The sequence below is a fragment of the Miniopterus natalensis genome, chromosome 2 (genome assembly GCF_054644295.1).
Source record: "Miniopterus natalensis isolate mMinNat1 chromosome 2, mMinNat1.hap1, whole genome shotgun sequence".
Lineage (NCBI taxonomy): Eukaryota > Metazoa > Chordata > Mammalia > Chiroptera > Miniopteridae > Miniopterus > Miniopterus natalensis.
This window is the reverse complement of record NC_142082.1, coordinates 171,428,061-171,453,477: the sequence shown is the minus strand read 5'-3', so window position 1 is coordinate 171,453,477 and position 25,417 is coordinate 171,428,061. Positions and strand designations below refer to the sequence as shown.

General features: G+C 48.6%; 1 protein-coding gene across 5 annotated transcripts in view; it reads left to right on the top strand.

Moving 5' to 3' along the window:
• The window catches only part of ANKS1B (ankyrin repeat and sterile alpha motif domain containing 1B), a 693,028-nt gene that overhangs the window by 658,917 nt on the left and 8,694 nt on the right, over positions 1 to 25,417 (top strand). For all 5 annotated transcript variants that reach the window (XM_087814846.1, XM_087814845.1, XM_087814848.1 and 2 more), the window contains 3 exons: positions 4,333 to 4,344; positions 5,236 to 5,322; positions 12,699 to 12,836. In XM_087814846.1, the coding sequence (XP_087670972.1) occupies positions 4,333 to 4,344; positions 5,236 to 5,322; positions 12,699 to 12,836 (237 nt within the window). The remainder of the gene's footprint in view (positions 1 to 4,332; positions 4,345 to 5,235; positions 5,323 to 12,698; positions 12,837 to 25,417) is intronic.

Here is a 25,417-nt window from a genome sequence, read left to right as displayed (position 1 = left end):
TCTAAGTTGGATGGCAGCAGACCATCGGGAAATCCACTCCCCATCTGTGCCTCAAATGCCCTGGAAATGATCAGGCTGTTGTAAGAATGAAGGGTCAGCGACAGTCTCCCCACGGACTACCTCGCTCTCTTGCTTCTCTGTGCTGAGTACCCGGCACAAACTGTTCTTACCAGGAACATAAACGCCAGCCCCAGCCCTGCGGCTCGGCACGCACTGCCCCGGCCGCCAGCCTCTTTGCTCCCAGGCACCCTGGTGAGGGCCGCGCTGGGAGCTCGGCATCGCCGTCGCTCCGAAGGGTGTCCTCACACTGTCGATTCTGCATCGGAGGAGAAACTTGACGCCCGGGACGTGCTTTAAGGGTAACGTAAAAGCACCGATGGCCATTTCTGACCTGATTTTTTTTTTTTTTTAATATATCTTTTATTGATTTCAGAGAGAGGAAAGGAGGATAGAGAGAGATAGAAACATCAATGATGAGAGAGTCATTGATCAAGCCCGCAACCTGGGCATGTGCCCTGACCAGGAATCGAACCCCGATCACCTAGATCCTAGGTCGATGCTCAACCGCTGAGCCACGCCCGGCTGGGCATTTTTCTGACCTGATTAAAAAAAATAAAAATAAAATAAAAAGCTGTCATGTTAGTCAATGGAAAGGAAAAGAAAAAGAGATGCATGGCCACCCCCACCACCGTCATTCATAGGAGCCTGTACACCGCCTGCGTCATCGGCACCCCGGTGCCGCCTCCAGTGGGGAAAGCAGGGACCTTGGCACCTCGAAAGGGAGAGGAATGGCCACCCTTTATCTCTTCTTTGCTTAGCTTGGCTGAGCACACGCCACGGAATCTTTGTATCAGGACAGAACCCCCCGCCGGTGCCTTCGCTTCGGCCCGGGGGCCGCGTCGGGACCCACTGCCACTCCGTCCCTCCACTGCCGTCCGCGGGCATCGCTGGGCCCCTCCCCTTGTCTGCCGCCTCCATTCTCCTGCAGCTGCCCTTCGTCAACCCAGCAACAAGCTTGCCAGCTGCCAAAGCCAGAGGTCTCACCCAGGAAGCCCAGGAGAAGCGGCAGTTCCTCCGTGTGCCCGCCACCGAGCTAGGCACAGGTTTTTCGGCCTTTTTAGTCCTCAGGGTGTGGGCGCTGTGCCCACCTTCTAAAGAATCTTCTTGATTCCCGGCTCTCAGGCTGCTTCCATCTCTGTCAGGGTCTCTCACTGACTCTCCGTCCTGCCCCTGCCTGTAAATATTCTCTTTCCCTGAGGGGTGGTCCTTGGACCTCCTTTGACTCACTCCTTGAGCCAATCCCTCTGCTACCATCTCCTCAGCCACCCCCTCTATGTGGATGGATTTCCAGATCTGAGATATATATATTTATTAATATAATCCATCCATTTTATATATATATATATAATATATATATAAATTTTTTTTAATTTTAGAGAAAGGGGAAGGGAGAGAGAGAGAAACATCAATGTGAGAGAGAAACTTTGATGGGTTGCCTCCTGCATGCACCCTGACCAGGGATCAAACCAACAACCTGGGCATGTGCCCTGGCCGGGGCTCGAACCGGAGACCTTTCAGTACACGGGATGACACTCACCCAACTGAGCCCCTCCAGCCAGGGCTCCAGATCTGATTCTTATTTCTAATTTCCTCCTGGACATCTCCACCTGATGATCAAACTGAGCACATCAACAGGATTTAACGCAAAAGCGTGCTCCCCTCCCGTGTTCCTTATCTCAGCAAATGACCTTTTTACCTGTGACATCCTCCCGCCCACTCATCTCCTGGCGGATCAGTTAGCAGATCTTCTCGAGTCTTCCTGATCGGAATTATGGCCCCGGCGCGTTCTCCAGCTCCTCTACTTCTCCCCGGTGCTTGGGGTCTCTCGTTGGGATTTGCACCACAGTTTTCTGCCTCCCTGCACTCAGCCTCTCCTTGTTCCTGTCCATCCAACCACTGGAGCTGTCTCCCTGCAGCACAGATTTGACTGTCACTCCCTCCTTAAAAGCTGCCGGTGGGTCCCAGCTCAGCAGAGCAAGTCACAGTCTTCCAGTCCTACTGCACCAGCCTCATCTCCCACCAGTCGCCCACACCCACCACATTCTTTCTGATTTCCAGGACTGTGTGTATGTGTATGTTGCTTCTGCTGCTAAAGCAGCCTCTTTTGTCTTCTTTTGCCACCTGGAAAATTCCTATTTGTCTTTTAAGAACAAGTTCAATCACCCCTGGCAGGCAATTAGTGTTTGTGGAGTGAATGAATGAGTGAGTGAATGAAAGAAGACTTGCCCCACTCTCACGCAAAATGAGGCTCTCCCTGCTCTGGAGACACTGTTCATATCTCTGCCACATTAGTGGCTATTTTGATGGTAGCTGTTCATTGTACCAGACCAGGCCAGGAATGTGCTCCTGCGCCTCTCCCTCTCCCAGGGCGGACATCATCCCCAGCCCTCTTCCCCACCGAGCCCAGACAGGCTCAGGGTCCTTCTCAACACAGCCCTTCAGACAGCCCTTGTCAGCAGACGGCACACGGTTTGAAGTCTGTTTGACGTCCCCTGAAGTAGACTCTGAGTTTTTCCAGCAGTGAGCTCAGTGAGCTGCCTAATATACCACTCAACTGCTAAAATGAATGAGAAATGGGTTTTTCTTGTTTTAATTTTTAATTTGGGGGGGTGGTTCTTAATTGCTAAATAAATGTTATTTTAACCTTATGTTAGCTAAATATTGTTTCATGTTACAAATATATCTGTTCAGGAGAATATATTCATGGCAAGAGATGAGATAACTGTTTTGTTATAATCCATTGTTACTTTTTGCAAAGACTTCTTCACAGTCACACGTTCAGTCCACCAAACCACTGCGTGTGCCTGCCACGGTCCTCTCTTTCCAGAGTTCAGCCCACCACATTGCCTTAAAATCAGTGCACTGCATGTCATTTCTTCTAGCCTTGCCTTTGATTTATCTTGCACATGATTAAGAGTTGGTTGGATAAAACATTAAAAAGATAAAAGTATCTAACCTTACATTCCAGTTTCATAATATCTCTTTTTGGCAATCACAAGAGAAAACTGGTGAGTCTGGGAGAAAGGGGCGCCCTAGGACACTGCTGGTGGGAATGCAGACTGGTGCAGCCGCTATGGAAAAAAGTATGGAGTTTCCTCAAAAAATTATAAATGGACCTGCCATTTGACCCAGTCAGTGATCCCACTTCTAGGAATATTTCCTAAGAATCCTGAAACACCAGTCAGAAAGAATATATGCACCCCTTTGTTCACAGCAGCGCAATTCACTATAGCTAAGACCTGGAAACAGCCCAAGTGCCCATCAGTAGATGAGTGGATAAAAAAGCTGTGGGACATTTACACAGTGGAAAACTATGCAGCTATTAAAAAAGAAGGGTCTTTTTATCCTTTGGGACAGCATGGAGGGAACTGGAGAGTATTATGCTAAGTAAAATAAGCCAGAGAAAGACAAACATCACATGATCTCACTTAGTGTGGAATCTAATGAACAAAATAAATTGACAAACAAAATAGGTCCAGAGATACAGAAGCATGGAACAGACTGAGGGATCTCAGAGGGAAAGGGGGAGGGGGGCAGGAATCGATTAACCAAATAACTTTCATGCATATATGCATAACCCAGGGACCCAGACCATAGTGTCATGAAGGCCTGGGATGGGGCAGGAGCTGGGAGGAGGGGGGAATGGGGGGGAAATCGGGGGCATCTGTAATACTTTCAACAATAAAAATCAAATAAATAACTAGTTAAAAAGCCCTTCAAAAGAGCAGCTTTTTTTCTATACTATATGGAACACCTAATAAATATGAAGTCCATTATCTTTCTTTGAAACAGGTGTAGTAACTGTCAAAACGATGTGTCAAAATAATCAGGACGTGAAATACCTTTTTGGTGGCTCACGTGAGAGGCAGTATAATTATCAGTATCGAGGTCAACGGCGTCGTTCACACCATACAACTAAAGGCCGCCGTTAATTCTCGTCACATGGCAGAATTTAAAATTGGAAAATTGGGAAACATATAAATGAAGAAATAAAGTTCATATTTCCTCCCAGCTCCCTACGGTAGGAAGGTGACCGTGCGGTGCAGTGAACAGTGTCGAGGGAGCAGCGGGGGAAAGGAGAGGCGGGTCTGTAAAGCCCTGGGCTTTTCTGAAATAACGTTTCTCTGCATCCACGCTGAGCCGTAAAGCCGATTCTGTTTACTTTTAACGAATGCGTGCTGCTGGCGAGTTACTGAAACTGCACCCACTCACCTTCGTATGTATTTTCTTTCCTGTTACGCGCCCACCTGTCCTGTCTGGAACATCAACCAGGCTAACTGTCAGGTAGGTCCTTCTGCACGTCTAACGCGATTATTAGGGGAGTCTCCACAGCGGGGACAGTAAACAGACGGCCGGCGCCGGGGTGCGGGGTCAGACAGAGCGGGAAGGGCACCTGCTGAATGACGCGGAACGTGTCCGCAGCTGCGCGAGGCCGTGGACGCTGCGGACTGAGCGCGTTAAGCCGGCGTGAGCATCTGCCTGAGAGCCTGGCCTCGGGGAGCAGAGCCGCGTGAGCTGCTAAGGCGGGTGCCCTGGACCTGCCAGTTTCGCTGCGGCTCAAAACACAGGCTGCACCCAGGCGGCACCCAGGCGGCCTCGGTGTGCCAGGCGGTTTCCTATCCTGTGCGGTCACGGCGATTCCGCTGTAAATACACCATCGACTTTCACGGATTTGGGCAGGTTCAGGAAAAATTCACAGCGATGTATTTTAAACCCCTTTTTAAAGTATGTATTTAGACATACCTGTGCCTTGAAGACAGAGTGGCTAGGACAAGGGAGGGGTGGTATCTGTTTTGTTAAGGCTGCACTCGCCCTGGGAGGCAAGCCTGGCAGGGCCCGGCGAGCAGAGGGACCGCCGTTTGAAATTGCAGTAGGAGGCAGCGTTGGTTTCTCCCTTCGGCGTCGGAGAGGGGTGCTCCTTCGCCCACACGAAGCAGCAGGGCAAGCTCTTTCTAGAGCCTCATGTGCAAGACAGACCCTGTCTAAGCCCCAACCACAGCTAAGCCCAGGAGAAGGGGGATCTGCATTTAAATTAGAGCGTGTCTGCTGCGGGAGTGTGTGTGTGCGCGTGTGTGTTGTTATTGAGCTCATGTTAATCGTTCAAGAGAAAAAATAATGTGCTTCAGTTGCCATGCAACACAGACTGCTCTCACCGCTTTCTAATTTTAATTTCAGAAGTCCACAGAGCAAATGAAGAAGGTCCCTACTATTATTCTTTCAGTCTCGTATAAAGGAGTCAAATTTATTGACGCAACAAATAAGGTGGGTACCGCACCTCTCCGTGGCTTCCATACCAGATCGGTCCTGAGCGTGTGATCTAACGCCCAACATGCCGCATTTCAATCACTCCCCACCCCCCGAACTCCATGCTCCCTAACACAACTGCACACACACACACACACACACACACACACATTATACAGGAGGGCACGTTTGATTTGGGGAGATTGACCTAGGATTGCTATGCACACTCTGCATGCACTTTTTTTTAAAAAATATGTCTTTATTGATTTCAGAGAGAGAAAAGAAAAGGGAGAGAGAGAGACAGAAACATCAGTGATGAGAGAGTCATTGATGGGCTGCCTCCTGCACGCCCCTGACTAGGGATCAAGCCCACAACCCGGGCATGTGCCCTGACCGGGAATCAAACCCCGATCCCCTGGATCCCAGGTCGATGCTCAGCCTCTAAGCCGCGCCCGGCCAGGCTGCTTGCACTGTTCCACGGAGCCTTCTCTAATAGACTGTGGCCACTCACTGGATGTAGAGAGCATTAGAACTGGAAAAATAATTATGTATAGAATGAAAATGCAGCGATGGCATCTTTCTCCCATCAAAGGAACTGTCCCCCGGTGAAGGGCTAGAACATCTGCCTTTCTCTTTCTCTAGAGATACATATGTCCTTTCTTTTGATACATGTAATGAACACCTCACACAAGGAACACATTCTCCCGACTTTGGTACTTTATAACTGCGTTTAATTCTCAGCTGCTGAGAAGGAAAAGAATTTCCACTATATTGTTTTCTTAAGAGACACAATCAGAAAAGAAGGCCAGGCCGTGCTGGGAGTCTGCTGGGACTTTGTACTCATGGTGGGCAGAGTTTGGGGGACCCTCGTCAAGTGTGGACAGCTGGGTTGTCTCTAAATTTCCTTTCTTGGCAAAGATGACAGAGTGCGAGAAAGGCTGGGTGTGAACCCTCTCTCTCCCTAAACTCAAAGCTGACTGGCTCCTCCTCACAAAACCCTCCGATGTCCATGTGTTTTATTCCTACACGTTCCAACTGATGAAGTATAGAAGGAGGGGAAATGAGGTGGGCCCCGATGGTGAATACCATTTGTTTTCTGGACTGCCCACCCAGACCTCCCCCTGGGACCAGGAGGCCTGAAACAGGTGAACTTAATGGTGCCTTAGGATCAGGGCAACTAGATTCAGATACCAGGGCAAGTCCCGTGGTGTCTACACTAAACCTGAGCATCTGAGTCAACCAATTTGAAGTTTTCTGGATTTTTTTTCTGTAATGAAGGAGATTGCTGCACTAGCAGTCAGATATGCCCAAGCTCCCCAAATTTACGTAGGGAAACAACCTCCCAGTTTTAGAAACAGTTCTGAAAACCAAGCAGAAAGCTCATAACCCAGCCTGATCGTGCTGGCTGACAGAGTCAGTGCCTTACATGGCATGTTAGCTTCAGTTCTGCAGCGGGCTGGTGACAGTTACTATTGTCAGATCACAGTTGTGGAGACTTAATTAGAAAAATCCCAATTGATTTGCTTTTTTATTTATTGGAAGCATTTTTACTGGTGCATAAACTTACATTATTCTTAAATTATAGTCGGTTGGTTTAAAAAGTTCCAAAACTTTACGGAACTCTCGTTGGTGATACCATTGCTATCTCTGTGTCTAAATTTCAAGAAAGACTTTGGCATTTGGATTTTTTTTCTAACCTGGAGCAACTGTCTCTACCCCATTTGCATTTGAAAACCATGAATAGCAATGTATTTTCAGTGTATGAGCTTGACACTCTCTTAGATGAACAACCTTAGCGGCCTCGGATTCTGACAATTTCTATACAAGTGGCATTTCCCCTGCAAAGTTCCCGGAGCCTTAAGCTGTCATCCCAGGAATCTGGGGGTACGACCGGATGCGTCTGTATGAATAGCATCCCCTCTGACCCACTCTCCGGGATCCGAGGAACGAGAGCGAGCTTCGTCAGCTCTGTTGCATTTTGCTCGTAGACACATCAAGATCGTAGAACTAGATCTGTATGCCTTGAGGAGACATTTCTGCTTCAACGGCCAATAATTAGATAAACCTCTGCTCACTGATGACTGCTCTTTGGAAGTATAAGCACCAAAAGATATGCAAAAGGTAATTTAGGTGACTAAAGGCACTGACTAAAGAAGGCCAGCATTTCTTCTTTAAGTCCCCGGGGTGGTCCTCAGCATACTTTCAAATCTAGAGCATAGGCAAAGTGTGTGTGTTGATGGCAGGGGGAGCCAACCTCTTTATGACTAGATGACAACATGTGCTTGCATTTTTCAGTAATGTGGGGACATTGACCTCAACTGGCTATCCGGGTTCCCCATCCCAGTGTCCTGCAACATAGCTGATCTACCCCCGTCCGACAGTGGCTAGGGAGAGAGCCGGTGACCGAGGGCAGCAGTCTGGTAGCTGCTTTGTGAGAAGCCTGAGTAGACAGACAGTATTTAGAAGGGTAGAGAAAAGAAATGGTGTGAAGCCCCCCCGGTGCAGTTTGCAGGTGCAAGGCTGAGAAGGGCTGCAGGCCTGGTTTCAGGCGTCATGAAGGACCCACCGTTGAAGGACCCCGATCCCTCCAGTTGCGGCGTGGAGGGAACTGTGCTCAGACACCTGGCAGCCGGCAGGGCCTGCAGCGGCGTCTTCCTGCGCCACTCTGTTCTGTAGCAAAGACCCACCTCGAACGCCCACAGCAGGGAAGGAGCAGGTTGATAAGCTCCAGGGTCCTGCTCTTGGTCTGTACCGGAGATTTCTCCCCCGGGAAGTGTTGCCTTGGGGGGCACTTCGATTTGGAGTGAAGTTACTTGGGACATGTAGACATACTGGGGACTTTGCAACCTTAGCGGCTAGTGGCCACTGAGCCCGTAATAAGGCACAACCAGAAGTCACCCCTGAACATTTGTACGTGATGTTTTCACTGGACTCCCTTCTTCATAAACAGCCCTCTCCTAACCACCGCAGCTCCCTCACCCTGCCCTGGTACAGGGGTCGTTCAGCCCGCAGCGGGCAGGCAGAGGAGCCCAGGCCTGAGACCCTGCCCGCAGTGACACGGCCAGTCGGTCTTGCAGAAGGACTGACGCTGGACTTGCCACCCCCTCGCCTGACACTGTGTCTGCTGCTCCGCTGCTGCCCCCGCCAGCAGGTGATGGTGTTAGCCAGCCTCCCATTGCCCTGCGCCCCCATCAGACTGTGAAAGCTGAACCCTCCGCAAAGCGAGCCTTTCCTTTTACCCTCAGAAGCAAGTGGCTCTGGCTGAGCTCAGCGATGCCTAGTTGTCAGCTGAAATGTGTTGCCTGGTAACTTAGGCAACGAATCGCTAATCCTGGGTCAAGAAGGAAGAAGTGGGAAACCATCTTGAGTTGAGAACGGGACTTGGAATCGGCTTAGTGCCAAAATGTTGTCGATGAAGCACAGGAGCTTTGTGTAGACCCGTAGCTCAGAGGCAGCTCCAGCGTGGCCGAGGTGGCACGGGGCCCCGAGGACTGCGACCGTTCAGTCACAGGCCCGTCCTCCGGGCCGCAGAGTCTTCCAGAGATGACACGTCCCCACGTCCAGCCCCTGGACCAGGGTGGGCTGCATTTGGCCTCCCAGCCCAACCCCCTCACCCATCTTCCCACCCGGCCCAATTAGGAACAAGAAGCGGTGCCATGGTTGGGTTTCTGTGTGCGTGTTTTGAATGCCAACTTCAAACAGGGCTGGCTTATGCTGTTTTTTAGGCACAAATCAATTCCGAATATTTGCCTAAACAAGTGCCTGTTGTTTTTTGGAGTCAAATTAAGGGCCCATCAGCCATGCGTGCTGTTCTCATTAGCAGCGCCCACTCCGCAGGTGTCGCCAGTTAGCCCTGGGCTGGAGCTGCTGTGTCTACTTGGGGGGGGCCCTACCTGTCAGAGACCAAAGCGAGGAAAGCAGGGAGAGGCCAGTTTCTGGGCTCCATCACTTCATTATCAAACATCCTTCTCAGAACCTCTTTATTAATTGTCTGGACCCAAAATTCTACTCTACACCTGCCAGCGAGACCCCTCTGTGGCTGTTTCTCAACATGATGAAAGGCAACAGGTGAAAAGACAGCCTCTCCTTGTTGAAGGGAGCTGCCCAATTTTCTGTCCCAAAGAAGGGGCACAGTGAGTCCCTCCTGTCCTTCTCTTAAGCCTTTTAAAAGCTCTGGGCTCCTTAGAATGTGCTTAGGTGCGGAGGCTGAGCGACGTAGGAGTTCACTTTAAACTGAGGTGCATAGCCTGTCCCTCATGATGATGTCAGGGTTTCAGTAGTGGGATCCCAGGTCCTCACCACATTCTGGCATCGCAGATATATCAAGTTCTAATGAAAAATACTCCCTGCACAGGCCATCAATATACGTCCATTTAAAGGCTTTTTTTTTTTTCAATTACAGTTTCCATTCAATATTATTTTGTATTAGCTTCAGGTGTACAGCGTCGCGGTCAGACAATCATATACTTTACAAAGAGTTCAGCCCGATATTTCCAGTCCCAACCTGGCACCACACGTGGTTATGACAATACGATTGACTGTGTTCCCTGTGCTGTACTTTACAGCCCGTGACTCTTTTGTGACTACCAACCTGCACTTCTCAGTCTTTCCCCCTTTGCCACCCAATCCCCCAACTCCTCTGCCCCCTGGCATCCATCAGCCTGTTCTCCGTGTCTATGAATCTTAGCCGCGTATTTTAAGTGCCACTTAGGTTGGTTAACATATCAGTTATTCTTAATTGAGCACAGAATATGTTTATTAGCCTGCTTCCCTCCAGTTTAGACCACGGGAACAGAGATACAAGTTTCAGCAGTGGGAGAGGAGGGTGGTTGTGGACGGCGGAGCAGCACAGAGGACAGCCTGGGCGGGCAGGTAAAAGACAGCTCTGGGCTCCTAGGGAGTAGAGAAGTGGGGCTTCCTGAAAATCGGGGGACCACCGAGAAGACATAGGGAAAACGTCTTAGTCCCTTTGGGCTACTATCACAGATTACCACAGACTGGGTTGCTAAACAATAGACGTTTATTTCTCACAGTTCTAGAAGCTGGGAAGTCCAGGATCCAGTGGGCAGCGGATTCAGCGCCGAGGAAAACCCATTCCCTGGTTCACAGGTGGCCGCCTTCCTGCTGTGTCCTCACGTGGCGGAGAGAGAGGGCCAGCTCAGCAGAAGGGCACTAAGCCCATTCGTGAGGCCTCCACCCTCGCGACCCAGTCACTTCCCAAAGACCCCACCTCCAAACACCATCACCTTGGTTAAGATTTCAAGACATGAATTGGGGGCAACACCGACATGCAGTCCTAAGAAAGAGAGCTCTCCAAGGACACCCTTCACCTACTTTAACATTTTCCCCAGGGCCACAATGCTGTCACACACCATTGGAAATGGTCAAGCTTGACATCGTATGATTTGGCAAGATTCAGGGAATTCAGTGCCATAAAAATCACAGGGCAGTTTTCCCTGTAATGCTTTCCCAAGAAGTTGACCTACCTTAGGCTGGTAAATGATCTCAAGAACACAAAATGCCAATCTAGTTAACAGAGCCAATGTTCTGTTCCAAGTGAGTCCGGATCCACCCAGACTTCCCAAGGTGCTAACAGCCCCCAATTAAAATGATGGTGGAGCTCTCAGCACCTGCTAACATACCTGTAAAGATTTGTAGATCTTATTATTGTTTAACTCATTTTAAAACTTGTTCCTGATTTAGATTTCTACTTGATGAAGTGCCATCTGAATGCCAGAACAGGGTCATGACCTTCTGCTTTGAATCTGTACCTTGCAATAGAATGTTACTTGTCTGTGGGATTCCAATTTCAATTTGAGTTACATTTGACAGAGCGCGGCATGCAGTGTCAGCAGACAGGCCCCGGTGAAGAATGTCTTAATTTAATTTTCTTTTATGTGTTAATTCTGTAATTGCTTCCCAGCCACACAGCTCAGTAGAGTGAGGGACACGAAGTCCTTGCTGGGGGTGCTGGCAGGGAAGGACATTTTGTACGCGTCTCTAGGCATTGATGGGTGTACACGGAACGTTGTATTGCTGACAGGTTATTTAAGACTGTGCAATTAAAACCTAATTAGGGTAGCTAAAGCATTGAGGGTGTTAGATCTATGACAACTGCAGAAAACGTAAATGGGATGTTATAAGATAAAAAAAAAAAAAAAAATGACTGCACCATTATGTGAAATTTTTTGCTTTTTAAATACATCTATGTATCAAAAGAAGTTTCCAGCAGGGTTTGCAGCCAGTGGTGGTCCTTAGTCATTTTGTGCTTCAGGATAATGGTACTTACACTTTTCCTCGCTCACCTCCCACCAGTTATTCTTAGAGGCAGGTTAGGATGAGGGGACTGGCAGAGAGATGGCGTCAAGAAATGCTACAGAGAAACAAATGAGATTACGTGAAACCAGTGACAGATGGGTGGGGATGGAGGGCACTGCGGACATTGAAGGAGCCTGAACTCTACAGTCAGGCAACCCCCGATATCAGTCTCAGCTCTCCCACATGCCTTAGGTAAGGCACTTCCACACTTTATGTCCCAATTTCTCCACCTATAAGTTGATGACAACCACAGCACCACTTATGATTGTGCACAGTGGGGACAGTTAGTGAAGTGTCATCATCCCCAGGGCCCCACGTCACGCAAGGCATCCAAGGCCTTTCCCTCCAAAGAGACCGCTCCTCGCCTGGCTGGCGTGGCCCAGTGGTTGAGCGTTGACCCGTGAACCAGGAGGTCACGGTTTGATTCCCGGTCAGTGCACACGCCCGAATCCCCAGCAGGGGGCGTGCAGGAGGCAGCTGACCGATGATTCTCTCTCGTCATTGATGTTTTCTATCTCTCTCTCCCTTCCTCTCTCTGAAATCAATGAAAACATATTTTTTTAAAAAGAGAGAGGGAGGCAGCACCTTGATGCTTCCACCCGCCTGCTGCCTTCTGCACCTGCCTTTGCTCTGGAGCAAGACGGGGCGGGAGGGTGGTACAGGCCACCTCCTGGGGCAGAGTTGCTCCCGGCCTGCAGACCGTGGCAGGTGGGCCTTTCCAGACCGCCAGCGGGAGGCCCCCCTGCCTACCTCCAGGGGTCCCTGGGGAATGGAAACAGTAAACGATTAGCAATTACTTTCTCTAAAGAAGCGTCTGCCACCCAGACTGCTTCTGTGCGCACCTGGCGGGAACCGCTGCTCCAGGATGTGACTATTTTAGGTGGTTATTAATTAAATGAAGACATTCCTTCCAGACCTGGCATACATATGCCCACGGAGAGTGTGTTGGATCCCTTCGAATGTTGTTGGTCTAGAACATTCTAGAAAGGGAGAAAGCAGCTGCTTCTCGGGTCCTTTGCATTGGCTCCAAAATATGCTGGTTGGCAATGGTCATTTGTTTATGTCATTTCTTCCAGAACATAATTGCTGAGCATGAAATTCGTAACATCTCCTGTGCCGCCCAGGACCCGGAAGACCTCTCCACGTTTGCTTATATCACAAAAGATTTGAAGTCCAATCACCACTATTGTCACGTGTTTACCGCCTTTGATGTGGTGAGTAGCTGCCCTCTTTGGACAGTTTATTTCCCCAAATGCACCTGGAACGTATTGAATGCCCAACTTGCAGTTAAGATACTTGGCACACTCACCAAGAATTAAGGTACACCTAGTGTACGGCATTTTGCAGACTCGGTGTTCCTGAGCTTTCTCTATAGGACTCCACTCCTACCTAGTATCAGACCTGTCACTGCTCAGCCACCGACCTCACTTTTCAGAGCTGACGAATTCCTTTCTTGCTCTGGTATCGAAATACAGGAGATGTCTTCCAGTCTCCTTGTTCCTTCACTGTGTCTGTCGGCTTCTCTGGTTGCCATTTCCAAATAGCAGGACAGAGTAGTCTGGGTTTGTTTGGAAGAAAAAGAAATTTCAGTGCCTCATACAATATTTGTGGTTTTCTATATTGAATATCAGTCAGATTAGACAGCTACAAAACATCATTGGGAGCATCAAGGTTGGGTCCGTTGGCTTATGCAAAAGTTGGTCTTGTAACGATGTCCTTATGGGGTTTTACTGCTTATAGTCCTATTTGTGATTGAGTCTCAAAAGTAGTCCAGATATTACAAACTTGGACAATGAAAGGATTTCTAGAAAACAGTGTAGGACGTTCCTTTAATACACACACACAGACACACACACACACACCCCACATACCCTCAAGATGGTACCAGCTGATTAAGGAGAGCTCTGCTATGGTGCACTGGGCATCCTGTGTTTGAAGCAGACAGAGCAGATATGGCTGTAACCATGAAATAATTTATGATCAGGAGAATTCTAAAATGTCATTTTAATTTGACAATTCTTCTCTGTTAATGTGTTTGGAACATACATAATTAAATAATTACATCGATACTGAGTGTCATATATTCCTGGGAGTTCGGTGTCATGGGTAAGACTGCTTGAAACAGTCTGTTGAGTTCTGGCAAACACGCATGGACCACGGACCACAGTGATGGGGAATTTGCACCATTCTAAGGCATGTCAGGCTCATGCCCAGAGCATGGACCGTCCTGCATGTGGCCCATTCCTTTCCATCTTTGAGGATTGGAAACAGGAGAGACTGTTCATGTGCCTTTAAAAACTTCCTTCTATTTTGGGAGGCATGGGGAGAATAGCATAAAAGGGACATGTGGCAACAGCGAGGCCTGCAAAGCCAAGCCCGCCAGGGCCACTCTGAATATCTCTGCATGCATTTCTCCACACGGGATCAACAGTGTTGATTAAAGTCATTTCAGCATGAGGTTTCTGGTGACTTAAGCATATTCTCGTGCAGTGCAGTTGTCTCTTTAAACAGCAAAATTCCCTTCTGTCCACATATGTTTTGGTTTGCGTGGACACCTTTCCCTGTGGCAGTGGGACTGGTGTCAGAGTTCACATCCCAGTGCAGCTCCCTGCTCCCTGGTCTTAGACACAGTGTAGGACGTGCCTGAGTTGATTTCCTTTGTGTGTAACACAGGGCCAAGGATATATACTTCAGGTTTCTAGATAGAAATGAAGGAACATATGTGGAGTGCCTCATAGGTACGCGGTGTTCCATGTCAGCCCGTCCCCACCTGTTCTCTCTCCTCGCCTGCTGACATCACAGTTGACAGTCTGGCCTCTCTTCCTGCTAAAAGGCCTAAGATAGATTTGCCAGAAGTGTATTTATGGTCCAAAGTTTTCCCACCGCCCTTGTAAAAGAACTGAAAAAAACAGAAAGCAATAAGTAAATAAAATAGAAATAATGGAAAATATTGACCCTGCAGGCCTCATATTGGTGCATTGCTTCCATACAGTGTTTTTCTTGACTGTCAACATTAATATTCCGATACTTTCCAGGATGAAGTCCAGCCTTTCCTTGAGTATTGCAGCATTTCTTTCTAAATTAAAAATATATAATTTTTCGTCATAAGAGTATCCAAACTTTATTCTATATTCAAACTAAAAAGTATATCCGTGGACCATCTGCCCCCTTGAGTTTTTTTAGCTAAATATGTATGTGACATGGGAATACTGCAATGAAATATGGGGGGAAAGTAGTCCAATGTTTCATTTGAAGACCAACATGCTGTCCCCGAGCCACTGGAAACCGAGTAGAGAATGGGTTCATCGTCTATGGCCTCATCCAGGTGTTTCATTTCAAGTAGATTCACTAGCTTAGGATTCCGGTATCAGCTCCAAGCGATTTTCATCTTATACCACAAAGCCACCGTTCTAATCCTCTCTAGGGGAGCAGTTTGTCTCACTTCAGAAATAGTAACAAAGGCCACCAGCCTTGACCCGGGCCTTTGAGCAATTCTGAGATGCAACAAGCTTTGCTGGCGCTAAAAAAAGCCCTTTTGAGCATGGATTTTGTGTCTTTATGTAGGGCAGCTCAACATTCAGTCCAGTCCTGAAGCCTTAAAATTCTTTTGATACGAGTCAGTCCCCTGGGCTGCCCAAATGGCAAAGAAGGAAAGAAGGAAGGGAGGGAGGGAGGGAGGGAGGGAAGGAAGGAAGGAAGGAAGGAAGGAAGGAAGGAAGGAAGGAAGGAAGGAAGGGAGGGAGGGAGGGAGGGAGGGAGGGGGAAGGAAGGAAGGAAGGAAGGAAGGAAGGAAGGAAGGAAGGAAGGAAGGAAGGAAGGAAGGAAGGAAGGAAGGAAGGAAGGAAGGAAGGAAAGGAAGGAAGGAAGGAAGGAAGGGGGGAAGAAGGTGCCTTAAGTATACATTTAATCTTTTAGCTGACATGTATGAATACATATACATTTTTAATTGCAAAGTTATTGCCACTTTGACCTTGTAGACCTTTTATGGGGTCACAAAATGTTTTGATGAGCGTCTGTTCCATCAAGAAAATTCAATGGCGTCTAGGATGCTTCCAGTTTATGGAGAATTAGATTTGAAATTCAGAGCATTTTTCCCCTAGAAATCCTGTGACCTGGGAAGGGAGGCGCAAGCCCACTACAAAAGCTCACATGAGTTGAACTAGTTCACTTACTATGGGACATTTCGAGTCTAATATGCTCAGACTCCAGGAGGGGGTGTTGTGTGCTGTTTCCCAAATTCATTAGGCTGCAGTGGCCTTTTTGGGGAGAGCCCCCTGCAGGGGGGTGGTCTGCAGAACACACCTCAGGAAATGCGATACTTTATCATTTCTAAGCCTCTTTCCATTTCTTAAAATCTATGCTAAATTCAGCTTCTGATTTTTTTTTTTTTTTCAGTTTTAGATGATAGGTAGATGAAAATGAAAAGACAAAAGTGAAAATGGAATTAGGGTTCCCAAGGAAAAAAAGCCAGTAGGTCCCTACCAACAAGCACCAGGCCTACTCTGCCTTCGAGACTCGCAGTCTTGTGGCAGCTGATTTCTATTCACGTGTCTAACTTGCTAGGCCCATGACGCACCTCCTAGGACAACAGGCTTCCCAGACGCCACCTCCCAGGCAGGGAAAACTTGGGGGAAGGAGGAACAGTAGGACTGGGTAGAAACGAAGGATTGTTATGAGACTAGAAGTTGTGGGGGTAAAGACATGGATTCTGCGATGTTCTCCACCTCTCTCATCTCAGATGAGTGAAGGGGATTCCCTGCTGCTAGGACTACAAGGGGGTGGGAGGAGAATGAGCCCAGCCAGCGTGGCTCAGTGGTTGAGCATTGACCTATGAAGCAGAGGTCACGGATCGATTCCCGGTCAGGGCACATGCCCGGGTTGCAGGCTCGATCCCCAGCAGGAGCCGTGCAGGAGGCAGCCGATCAATGACTCACTCTCATCATTGATGTTTCTCTCTCTCTCCCTATCCCTTCCTCTCTCTGAAATCAATTTTTAAAATTTAAAAAAAAAAACAAGGGACGAAAATGAGTATTTCAGTGGCCACCAGATCCCAAGGCTGCAGTGATCCTCCTTCAGAGGCCACAGTAGGTAAGGGACATGCATAATAACCAAGGTAACTTGGAAACTCTCGCCTTCAGTATATTACTCACTGGGTTAGTCAAGATCCCTAAGCCAGAGAATTGAGGTAGGTAGATCAGAAAGACTTTGAAGCATTCTCTGTGGGAGTATTGGATCTATTTCAAATATCTGAGAAGGACCTCATTCAATGGTTTTAAGACAGGAAAGCGTTTTGGTGGGATTTTTTTCATAGCATTAAAACTGTGACTGCTGCTAGACCCTTGCTAATTCTCACTTCTCTGTGAAGAATATGTTTGCAGTCTTTGATATTTTTAACCATGCCCATTTTTCTCCTGCTTGCAACTTCCAAGCTCTGTAATCTTCAGCGTGCAGCATGTGGTCAGTGTGGCCTGGGCCGGCCCAGGAATGTGGAAGGGATGTCGCAGCCATGATGCTGGTGGGAAGCTTCCTTTCCTGTGCTTTCTTGGCTGAATGTGGGCCATGAAAGGATCTAAACTGGAGAAAGAGAAATGGCAAAATGCAGGAAAGCATGGTCAGCAGACATTTTCTAGTACTCAACCATCAAAAAGTAGCAGCAAGCCAAAGAAGAGAGGAAGAAGGACTCTAGGCTCAAGTTGACTAGAGTCAACCACAGTCTCACGTTCAGTGAGACCTCTGCCAATTTCTGACTTGGGCTCTGCTATAAATTTCCGTCTTGGTTTCTGTGTCAGTTTAATGAAATTAAAATTCCTTAGCCCTTTATTTTTTTTCCAGTTTTACTGAGACATAATTGTCATTGAACATTGTATTCGTTTTAGGTATACAGCGCAATGATTTAATGTGTGTATATTTCGAAATGATCACCATGATCAGTTAACATCCCTCACCTCACATAGTTGCAAATTTTGTTCCCTGTGATGAGAACTTTAAGATCTGCTCTTTTAGCAACTTTCAAATATGCAACACAGTATTGTTAATGATGGTCACATCACTCTGTCCAGCATATCCCCAGAACTATTGTCTTATAATTGGAAGTTTGTGCCTTTCGACCCCCTACACCTATTTCACTCTTTGTTAAATCTGAGATTATTCCCATGGGGTAGTTTGAGGTTCCTGACAAGAAGTATCTATGGCTTATGTTGCAGAGGTTGTCCACAAAGTGAGACCTGAAGATGCAAAAGAACTTTCGTTGTTGTTCATGTTAGTTGACCTCTGACAACTAACTTTGTGTACATGGAGCTAGGTGGTCTCTTTCATTCTGTCTCTCATTGTCTCCACCTGAAAGGGGCCCTCAGCCTATTTGACTTTATTACGAAAATACATTGCAATATAAGAAAATGCTAAAGCGCATAGGATCCTTAAGATTAAACTGTAACTCTTGGCCCTGGTTAGTCTCCTGGTTACAAAGTAGCAACTACAGGTAAAATAGAAGCCCTCCCTGGCCTCTGCAGGAGGCGTCCTGCTCCCCACGGCAGTAAATGGCCCTGATTGCGCTTAAAAGGCAGCACCCGGCACCATGGTCCTCCACCACTGTCCCCGCCCCCACCAAAAATAAATAAATAAGTCATCACTACTGGGCTGCGTTTACCCATTTTTCCTCTCCATTAGCATAAATCACTGTGAATTAACCAAGCCATAACGCCAAAAATGGGTGGATATTCAGAGACTCATAGTCCCTTTTTTCTTGTTCCTATTTTGGAGGGAAGGGATGGGGGGAATGGATGTTATAAGGGCCTTAAATTGATCCCCTTTTTTGTAAAGTTAGACAGAAGTAGGCACTTTGAATTTTTTTTTACAGATTGTTTTGTAGCATTCATACATGTATTTATTGTAGCCCCTCCCAAATAACAAGCTCAAGTGTTGTGTTTAGGGGCATGACCTTTAGAATCAGCCTGGTTTTCAGCCCCAGGTCACTCCTTAGCTTCATTATTTGGGCAGGAATGCCCCTAACCCTCGGTTTCCTCACCTGCAGTCTCTAAAGCACCAATAGCGTCCGCCGCCTGTGGCTGTCATAGGGGTCCTGTGTCATGGCCCATGCCCATCTCCAGCGCACAGTCCAGCCCATCCTAATGCTGAGGATGGGAGAGCAGTTACGGGGGTGGCTGTGCTCCTTGTCAGACCCCTCCTGAGGATTTTTGCCCCAGTTTTGGGTTTACAATATATATTTGCTGCGGCAGTGAAGTCAAAGGGAAAAAAAGTCAAAGTCCCTATAAAACACATTTATTGAGTGCCTACCACGAGGCAGGCCCAGGTCCCTGCTCTCCAGGAGCTCATAGTTCAGTAAGAGAAGTGGCGACATAACCAGCAGTTGAAATAAAGTCATATCCACTATATCCTGGAATTGTCCAGCACCCGGCAGGGCTGGGGCTCCCTGAGGAGGCCCTCGGGCTTGGAAGCTGAGTGTCAACATGTGGTTAGTTGGAGGCACGACAGCTCATTAATTCACTTTGCAGTGATGAGCTCGGGGCATTAGATAGGCATCTGCAATAAAGCAAGAAAAAGTCATTTATATTTACTGTGTTTACTAAACCAAGGGAATGGTCTTGTCCATTTGAGAAAGATTTTCAGCAATAAGGGTTACAGTGAGAAGGATTTGGGTTTTGGTTTGTTTGTTTTTTTCGGTCCTCACCTGAGGATGTTTTTTCCATTGCCTCCTGCACGTGCCCTGACCGGGGCCAGGGATCGAGCCTGCAACTGAGGTCCGTGCCCTTGGCCAGAATCGAACCTGAGACCCTTCCGTCCACGGGCTGACGCTCTAACCACTGAGCCAAACCGGCCAGGGCGAGAAGAGCTTGGTTTTGATAAGGGCGCTTGCACAAGCTGGTGAAGGGCTGGCCGTAGCTTTGACTTTTAAAGGATGGGGAGAGGTTGAGCTCTAGCAGATCTCTCCTCTGCACACCCTTTTCCCAGATCCCTGACAAGAACAGGATTAAAATCGTTAGGTCATGTTTCCCTTCTGCCCTCCGGAGCCAGTGCCCCCAGGATGGGTGCTGTCCGGCCACCTGAGGCTGTGGTTCCATGAGGACAGGTGAGCGTGGAACACAGGTGGGCGCCCTCCACAGAGAGCCTGGAGTGGGACAAGAAAGCAGGTCATGCTCCAGTGAGCGGGACCCAGCCTCCCGCCCGAGTCTCGCTGAGCCGAAGGGCCCTCGTGGACCCAGCGTGAAGCATGACATTAACCCTTAGCAGGTACGGTGGCTGTTCTGCCACCTCTAAAAACCCAGTTTTTGCAGAACATTTAATGGCACGCAGAAACCACTCACGACTTAACGACTTGTGGAAAAGCAACTTACGAAACTGCACCTAAAGTCTGGTTCTCGTTTTATTTATAAATTCACATACGTAAATACTCGTATAGCATATAAAAGTATTTGTGGATATATACAAGCGTAAAAAAGAAAATACACCAGAATATCGCACCAGATATACACCAGAATCCTACTACTGTATCCCAGCGGTAGGATTTTACATGTGATTTTTTATTTTCTTCTTTATGTATTTTCAAATTTTTCTACATGTACCCCCATTATAATTGGGGGGCAATGTTAATTTCATGATTCTTTTAGTTACCTGAAATTAGCCCTAAAGAAGCTATCTCAAGTGTGAACAGAAAGAGGAGAGGAGGAAGGGGAAGGGAGGAAGGGAGGGAGGGAGGGAGGGAGGGAGGGAGGGAGGGAGGAAGGAAGGAAGGAAGGAAGGAAGGAAGGAAGGAAGGAAGGAAGGAAGGAAGGAAGGAAGGAAGGAAGGAAGGAAGGAAGGAAGGAAGGGAGGGGGAAAGAAAGCAGCAGCGATGTGTATTTTGGCCACGTGCATGTCTGCTCTGGACCAGATCAGCATCTTAGCAGAATGCCTAATATTTATGTCTAAATGCCGAAGACCTGTGATTGGGCAGTATTTATTTCTATAATCTATCAAGATTAACTTCTGGCTTGCCTTTGAGAGAACTAACTCTAGGTAGAGCTAAGGAGATGTCAATGAATTCTGTGACTATGCCCAGAATATTCTCAGTTATTTTTGCCTCAAGACGTGGGTGAAGCGAGTGGTAGACGATGCTTACCCTAGTCCTAAAAAACAAGGACACGCCAAACAGCCAAAGGAGAAGGGGGGCTTCATTCTGGAGACCTTGCAGAGGGCCCAGATCGAAAACCCTCTCGCCCTGGCCAGGTGGCTCAATCCGTGGGCGCGTCGTGTGCACCAGAGGGGGGTAGGTTCAGTTCCCCCTCAGGGCACATACCCAGGTTGTGGGTTCGATCCCCACGCAGAATGCATGCAGCAGGCAACCGATCGATGTTCCTCTCTTACATCAAAGTTTCTCTCTCCCTTCCTCTCTCTAAAAATCAATTTTAAAAAAAATTTTGTTTTAAAAACAAAACAAAAACCACTCTCTTTTGTCTTCAGGCCCCCAGCCCAGCAGCGTTGCCTGCATTTGTTCATCCAAAGTTGCCTGTGGGAGAGACGATAGAAGGAAAGAAATGACTCTGGCCATTTACAGTCACTCTTATCCTTAAGGTGCAAGTCCTCTTATCTCAGGGGCCTACCAGGCAGCTTTCTTTTCTCAATTCCTCCAACAAACATTTGTGGAGCACCTCAGCCCTAGAGGTGCAAAGTCAAATGTCATTAGAGCCCTCAAGGAGCCCAGGCACCTGGCAGAGCTGGACCTATAAAGAGAAAATCCTAACACCACCCAGCAAGCCGAGCTGTGTGCCCAAGGTGCTGCGGAGCCTCCCGAGGACAGCGCCTGGCTGGGCCTGGGGAGGGGGCGACGGGGTGCAGAGAAAGCTCCTGGCACATAGAATGCCCCAGCCGAGCCTTCAGGATGAGCAGCACGCACCAGGCAGAGGGGAGAGATGGCCGAACGGTGTGTTGCCAATATGGGCCATTTTAGAATAGGCAAGATACTTGGCCATTTGGAGTAGTTTCTGGGGTGACTGTTGCAACGAGGCCATCGCCTGAGATGAAAGCCAGACCCTTGCTCATTGCACCTCGAGCACTGACGGGCGGATTGTTGAGCCCTGCGGTCTGGCCTTTGTGTCATGTGCTGCTGTGGAACACGGTGCCCACTGTGCACACATCTCTAAACTACACCCCTAGTCGGCTGGGTGAAAAACAGACAACAGCTTCGAATCAGAGGCTCCGGGAGCTCCCAGGGTGGCCAGGTCACCTGGACCAGACCCCCTTCTCAGGGCCATCTCCCCGGGGGCAGTGATGGGTGCCATAGGCAGGTAGCCCATGGTGGATTCAGCGCAGGCAGGTGGTCTAGACCTGGTCTTTATTCACCAGCACAGGTGTAGCAACCTCCGAGGCCGCTCATGACGCCACTGGCATCTCCACCCGGCTCAGCGCTTCCCTGCACGGACACAGCTCCTGCCTTGAGTGTCTGTGTTTGCGCCCCCTTCAGGTGTGGGTAGGCATAGCCTCTGCCGACCCCTGGAAGGCCAGAGAAGAGCCAGGTTTGGGCCTGTAGCTTTCCAAGTCTGTGGAACTAACACACTTATTTGTTCCCTCACTTCTACTCACTATAACGTAGTGGTGGATTTTTTCATCCAATGGAAAGTGCCGGCAGACAGGTCAGGATGGTCTACTTGTAATCAGCAGCCTCCCGGCAGGGCCCTTTCCCTGGGTGTCCCCTCCCCTCCCGGCTCACTTCCCTTTTTGTCGCTTTCACCAGGTGACATGGAGGCGTGTGTCTGATGTAGCTTCTCAGCAATGTTGGCAGTAACGGGTTAGACCAGGTTAGCTGTCGATCAATGCTTCCGTGAACAGACGGGCACCGTTAGTGCTGTGCCTCCTTCCATAAGGAGTCAAGGCAGCCTGCACAGAGAGATTTGATAAACCTGAAAATATAGGCACACAGGTGTGAATCAGGGAAAACACAGACTAAGAGAAAGACTGACACCAAGGGGAAGATTTTAACACTGCCTTGCAGACCACAGAGAGGTCTATATCCTCGCTGAAGCTGGGCCGCAAAGCCGGCTCTCAGCTTCCTGGAGGTCAAGGCAACGAGGGAAATACGGTCATTACATGCTTGACTTTTTGTCGTTGTTAAGTATACTCCACCCTCTCAGAAAACAGAACTTCAGGGAGACTGGAAGGACTTTCTGTCCTGGGTCTCCATGAGGGGATATTGTCTTAACCAGGGAATCTCCCAAACACAAGATGGGTCTTTAGAGGGCCCTTCAATAAAAGCGGAGGGCAGAACCCCAGCAGACTTCTGAAAGCAACAAGGCAGGATAGCCCAGTGGCACAAAACACTGGCTAACCTGAAGTCAGATCCGGGTTTGAGTCCTGACCCTGCCCTTTCCTAGTTGCGTGAACTTGTGAACTTGGCCAAGTTCATCCGTCTCACGGATCGTGAGCTTCTCCCCCGTAAATAGGGCTGATAACTCCTCTGCTACGTGGCTGTGAGGGTGAGATCATCGGTCACATCCGGCACTGGGCTGGTCGCAGGGCTGTGGGGAGCAGTGCCATGTGGCCACCATGGCTCCTGCTGCTTTAGCATCCCTGTGAGAGGAAGTAGAGTGTGGGTCCGGCCCAGGTGGCCTGGCTCGGTGCAGGGGTCAGGCCTAGCACAGCTCCGAGGGCGGGTTGACTGCATTCCCCTAAGTTAATGTCCACAGACAGCATTTCCCACCTGGGCTTGAGAGGAATTGTACAGCAGAGGGTTCACTCTTTGCCCAGTACCTGGAGTTCCAGGATAAAAGAAGAGCTGGGTGTTCTGAAACTCAGCTGAGCAGATGTTAGAATTGACAGCCAACTTAGAAACGGAAGCGCCTAAGCGAGATCCGCGGCCAAAGGAGCGGCCAGCCCGCTGGTCCGTGGAGGGGAGCCACGGTGACACCTGCGACAGGGCCTGGGGTCACCTGGGAAGCAGTTCCCAGCCCTTCCTGCCAGCAAAGGAGGCGCCAGCAAGAACCCCAAGGTGACAAAGAACAAATACAATTCTTTTGAGCCAGAAGATTTTCTCTTGCTTTTAATTATCCAAGTGGAAAAGCTTACTTTTTATGACTGTAAAATTTTTCATCTTCATTTGAATATAGTTCAAAACATACAAAGTATAAGAAGAGAAGAATCACCCATGGTCCTAGCACTCAGTGATGACCACTGGTAACATGCTGATACATAGTATCTCTGTTTTCTCTGCACATAGACAGATGCCACCCATGTTTGTATCTATATATAGATTTTTACTTACAGTCTTTTCACTAGTTTTTTTAATGACTCCATTTTCATTTTAAGTGGCTGCCCAGTGTTCCACTGCGAGGCTCTGTGTAGAGTACTAATCAGTCCCCTATTAATGAAAATTTTAAGCACTATAATGAATATTCTTGCAAATGTGCCATTGAAGCCTTGAGCCAAAAATTTTCAAACCCAGAGTTTCTAACACAGAAAAATCCTAGTGATGCACCAGTTAATGTAAGTTAATTAGCTGGTGGTCAGAGCTTGTCCTAGGGGGCAGATTTCGCATGGTCTCTGTTGCAGTTTTTCTAACACCACATCGATGAGTGTGCTGGGCACAGCCTGTGATTAGGACGCAGAACAATGGGGACATCTCTCTGTCTCTCCATAAGCCTCCTCTGCCCGCCACCACTCGCTGAGCACTTCCTGGGCGCTCACTGCAGGCCAGGCCCCAAGGCCTCGCCCCTGACACGGGGAAGCAGCTCAGCCTGCGCCCGCAGGGGTGTTCAGCTGCAGTCCTGGGGCCCACAGTAAATATAAGCTGCCTACACAGTCTCCAGTTTGCATAACAAAAACAAGGTTCCTGGACTACAGTCAGGATCTATCCTTAAAATAGGATGGCTCCTGAGCTTCCTCCAATTCCTAATCCACCAATTAAAACCCCTGGGGGGAAGGGGAGGAGAGAGGGGGCAGGGAAGGGCAGGGCTCCGGAGGGCAGTTGTCCCCATTGAGTTGTGACTCCCTGCCTCCACCCCACAGAGCCTCTGCTGGGACAGTGTTGCCTGCATCTCACATCATCCTCACATGACTGACGGGGCCACTGCAGGGTGAGAATCCCCATGCTGGTGGCTCATGTCAAGTCACAACGGACACCCTTTGCCTGGAGGCTACCTTCCCACTGGTCCTGACATGAGACCCAGGCAAATTGCATACCCTACCCCAACCAAGATGCATCGATCTCCCAGGAGCTTCTGGATTTACTGTTTTCAAGTTGTGGGGTGGTGGTTATTTTAACAGAAGTTTGCAGAAGTCTTTCATCTTAAGTGTGATTCTAAAGTGTAGTGGCCAAGAGCAGGGCCAGTCAGAACACCTGGACTCCAGCCCAGCTCAGCCAGCTCAGCCAGGTGCTGGTTTCATGAGCAAGTTATCTGACCTTTCTGAGCTTAATTATCTCACAGGCAAAACAAATAATAGTAACCCCATGGAGTTGTCGGGATTAAATGAGAGTCCCTGTAGAGCAGAGTAAATAATAAATGTGGCTGAGATTGTCATTAGGTAACTGTCACCCTGAGTGATTCTCAGAACAATCCAGTGAGGTGGGTACTGTGTATGTTGCTTCACTGTTTCAGGATAGGGAAACTGAGGCCCAGAGCATGCTCTTCCCAATAATCACCCCCACCTGCACCAACCACCCAGCACCACACACACCTGGGCCTCCGTCTTTCACTGGTGGTCCATGTAAGGTACTTAAGCCAATTGCCATGATAAGTGTGATTCTAGAAGGAGACTGATGCTGGAAAGGCCAACACAGGATTTTCCAATACGCGAGGAGGGGCAGAAA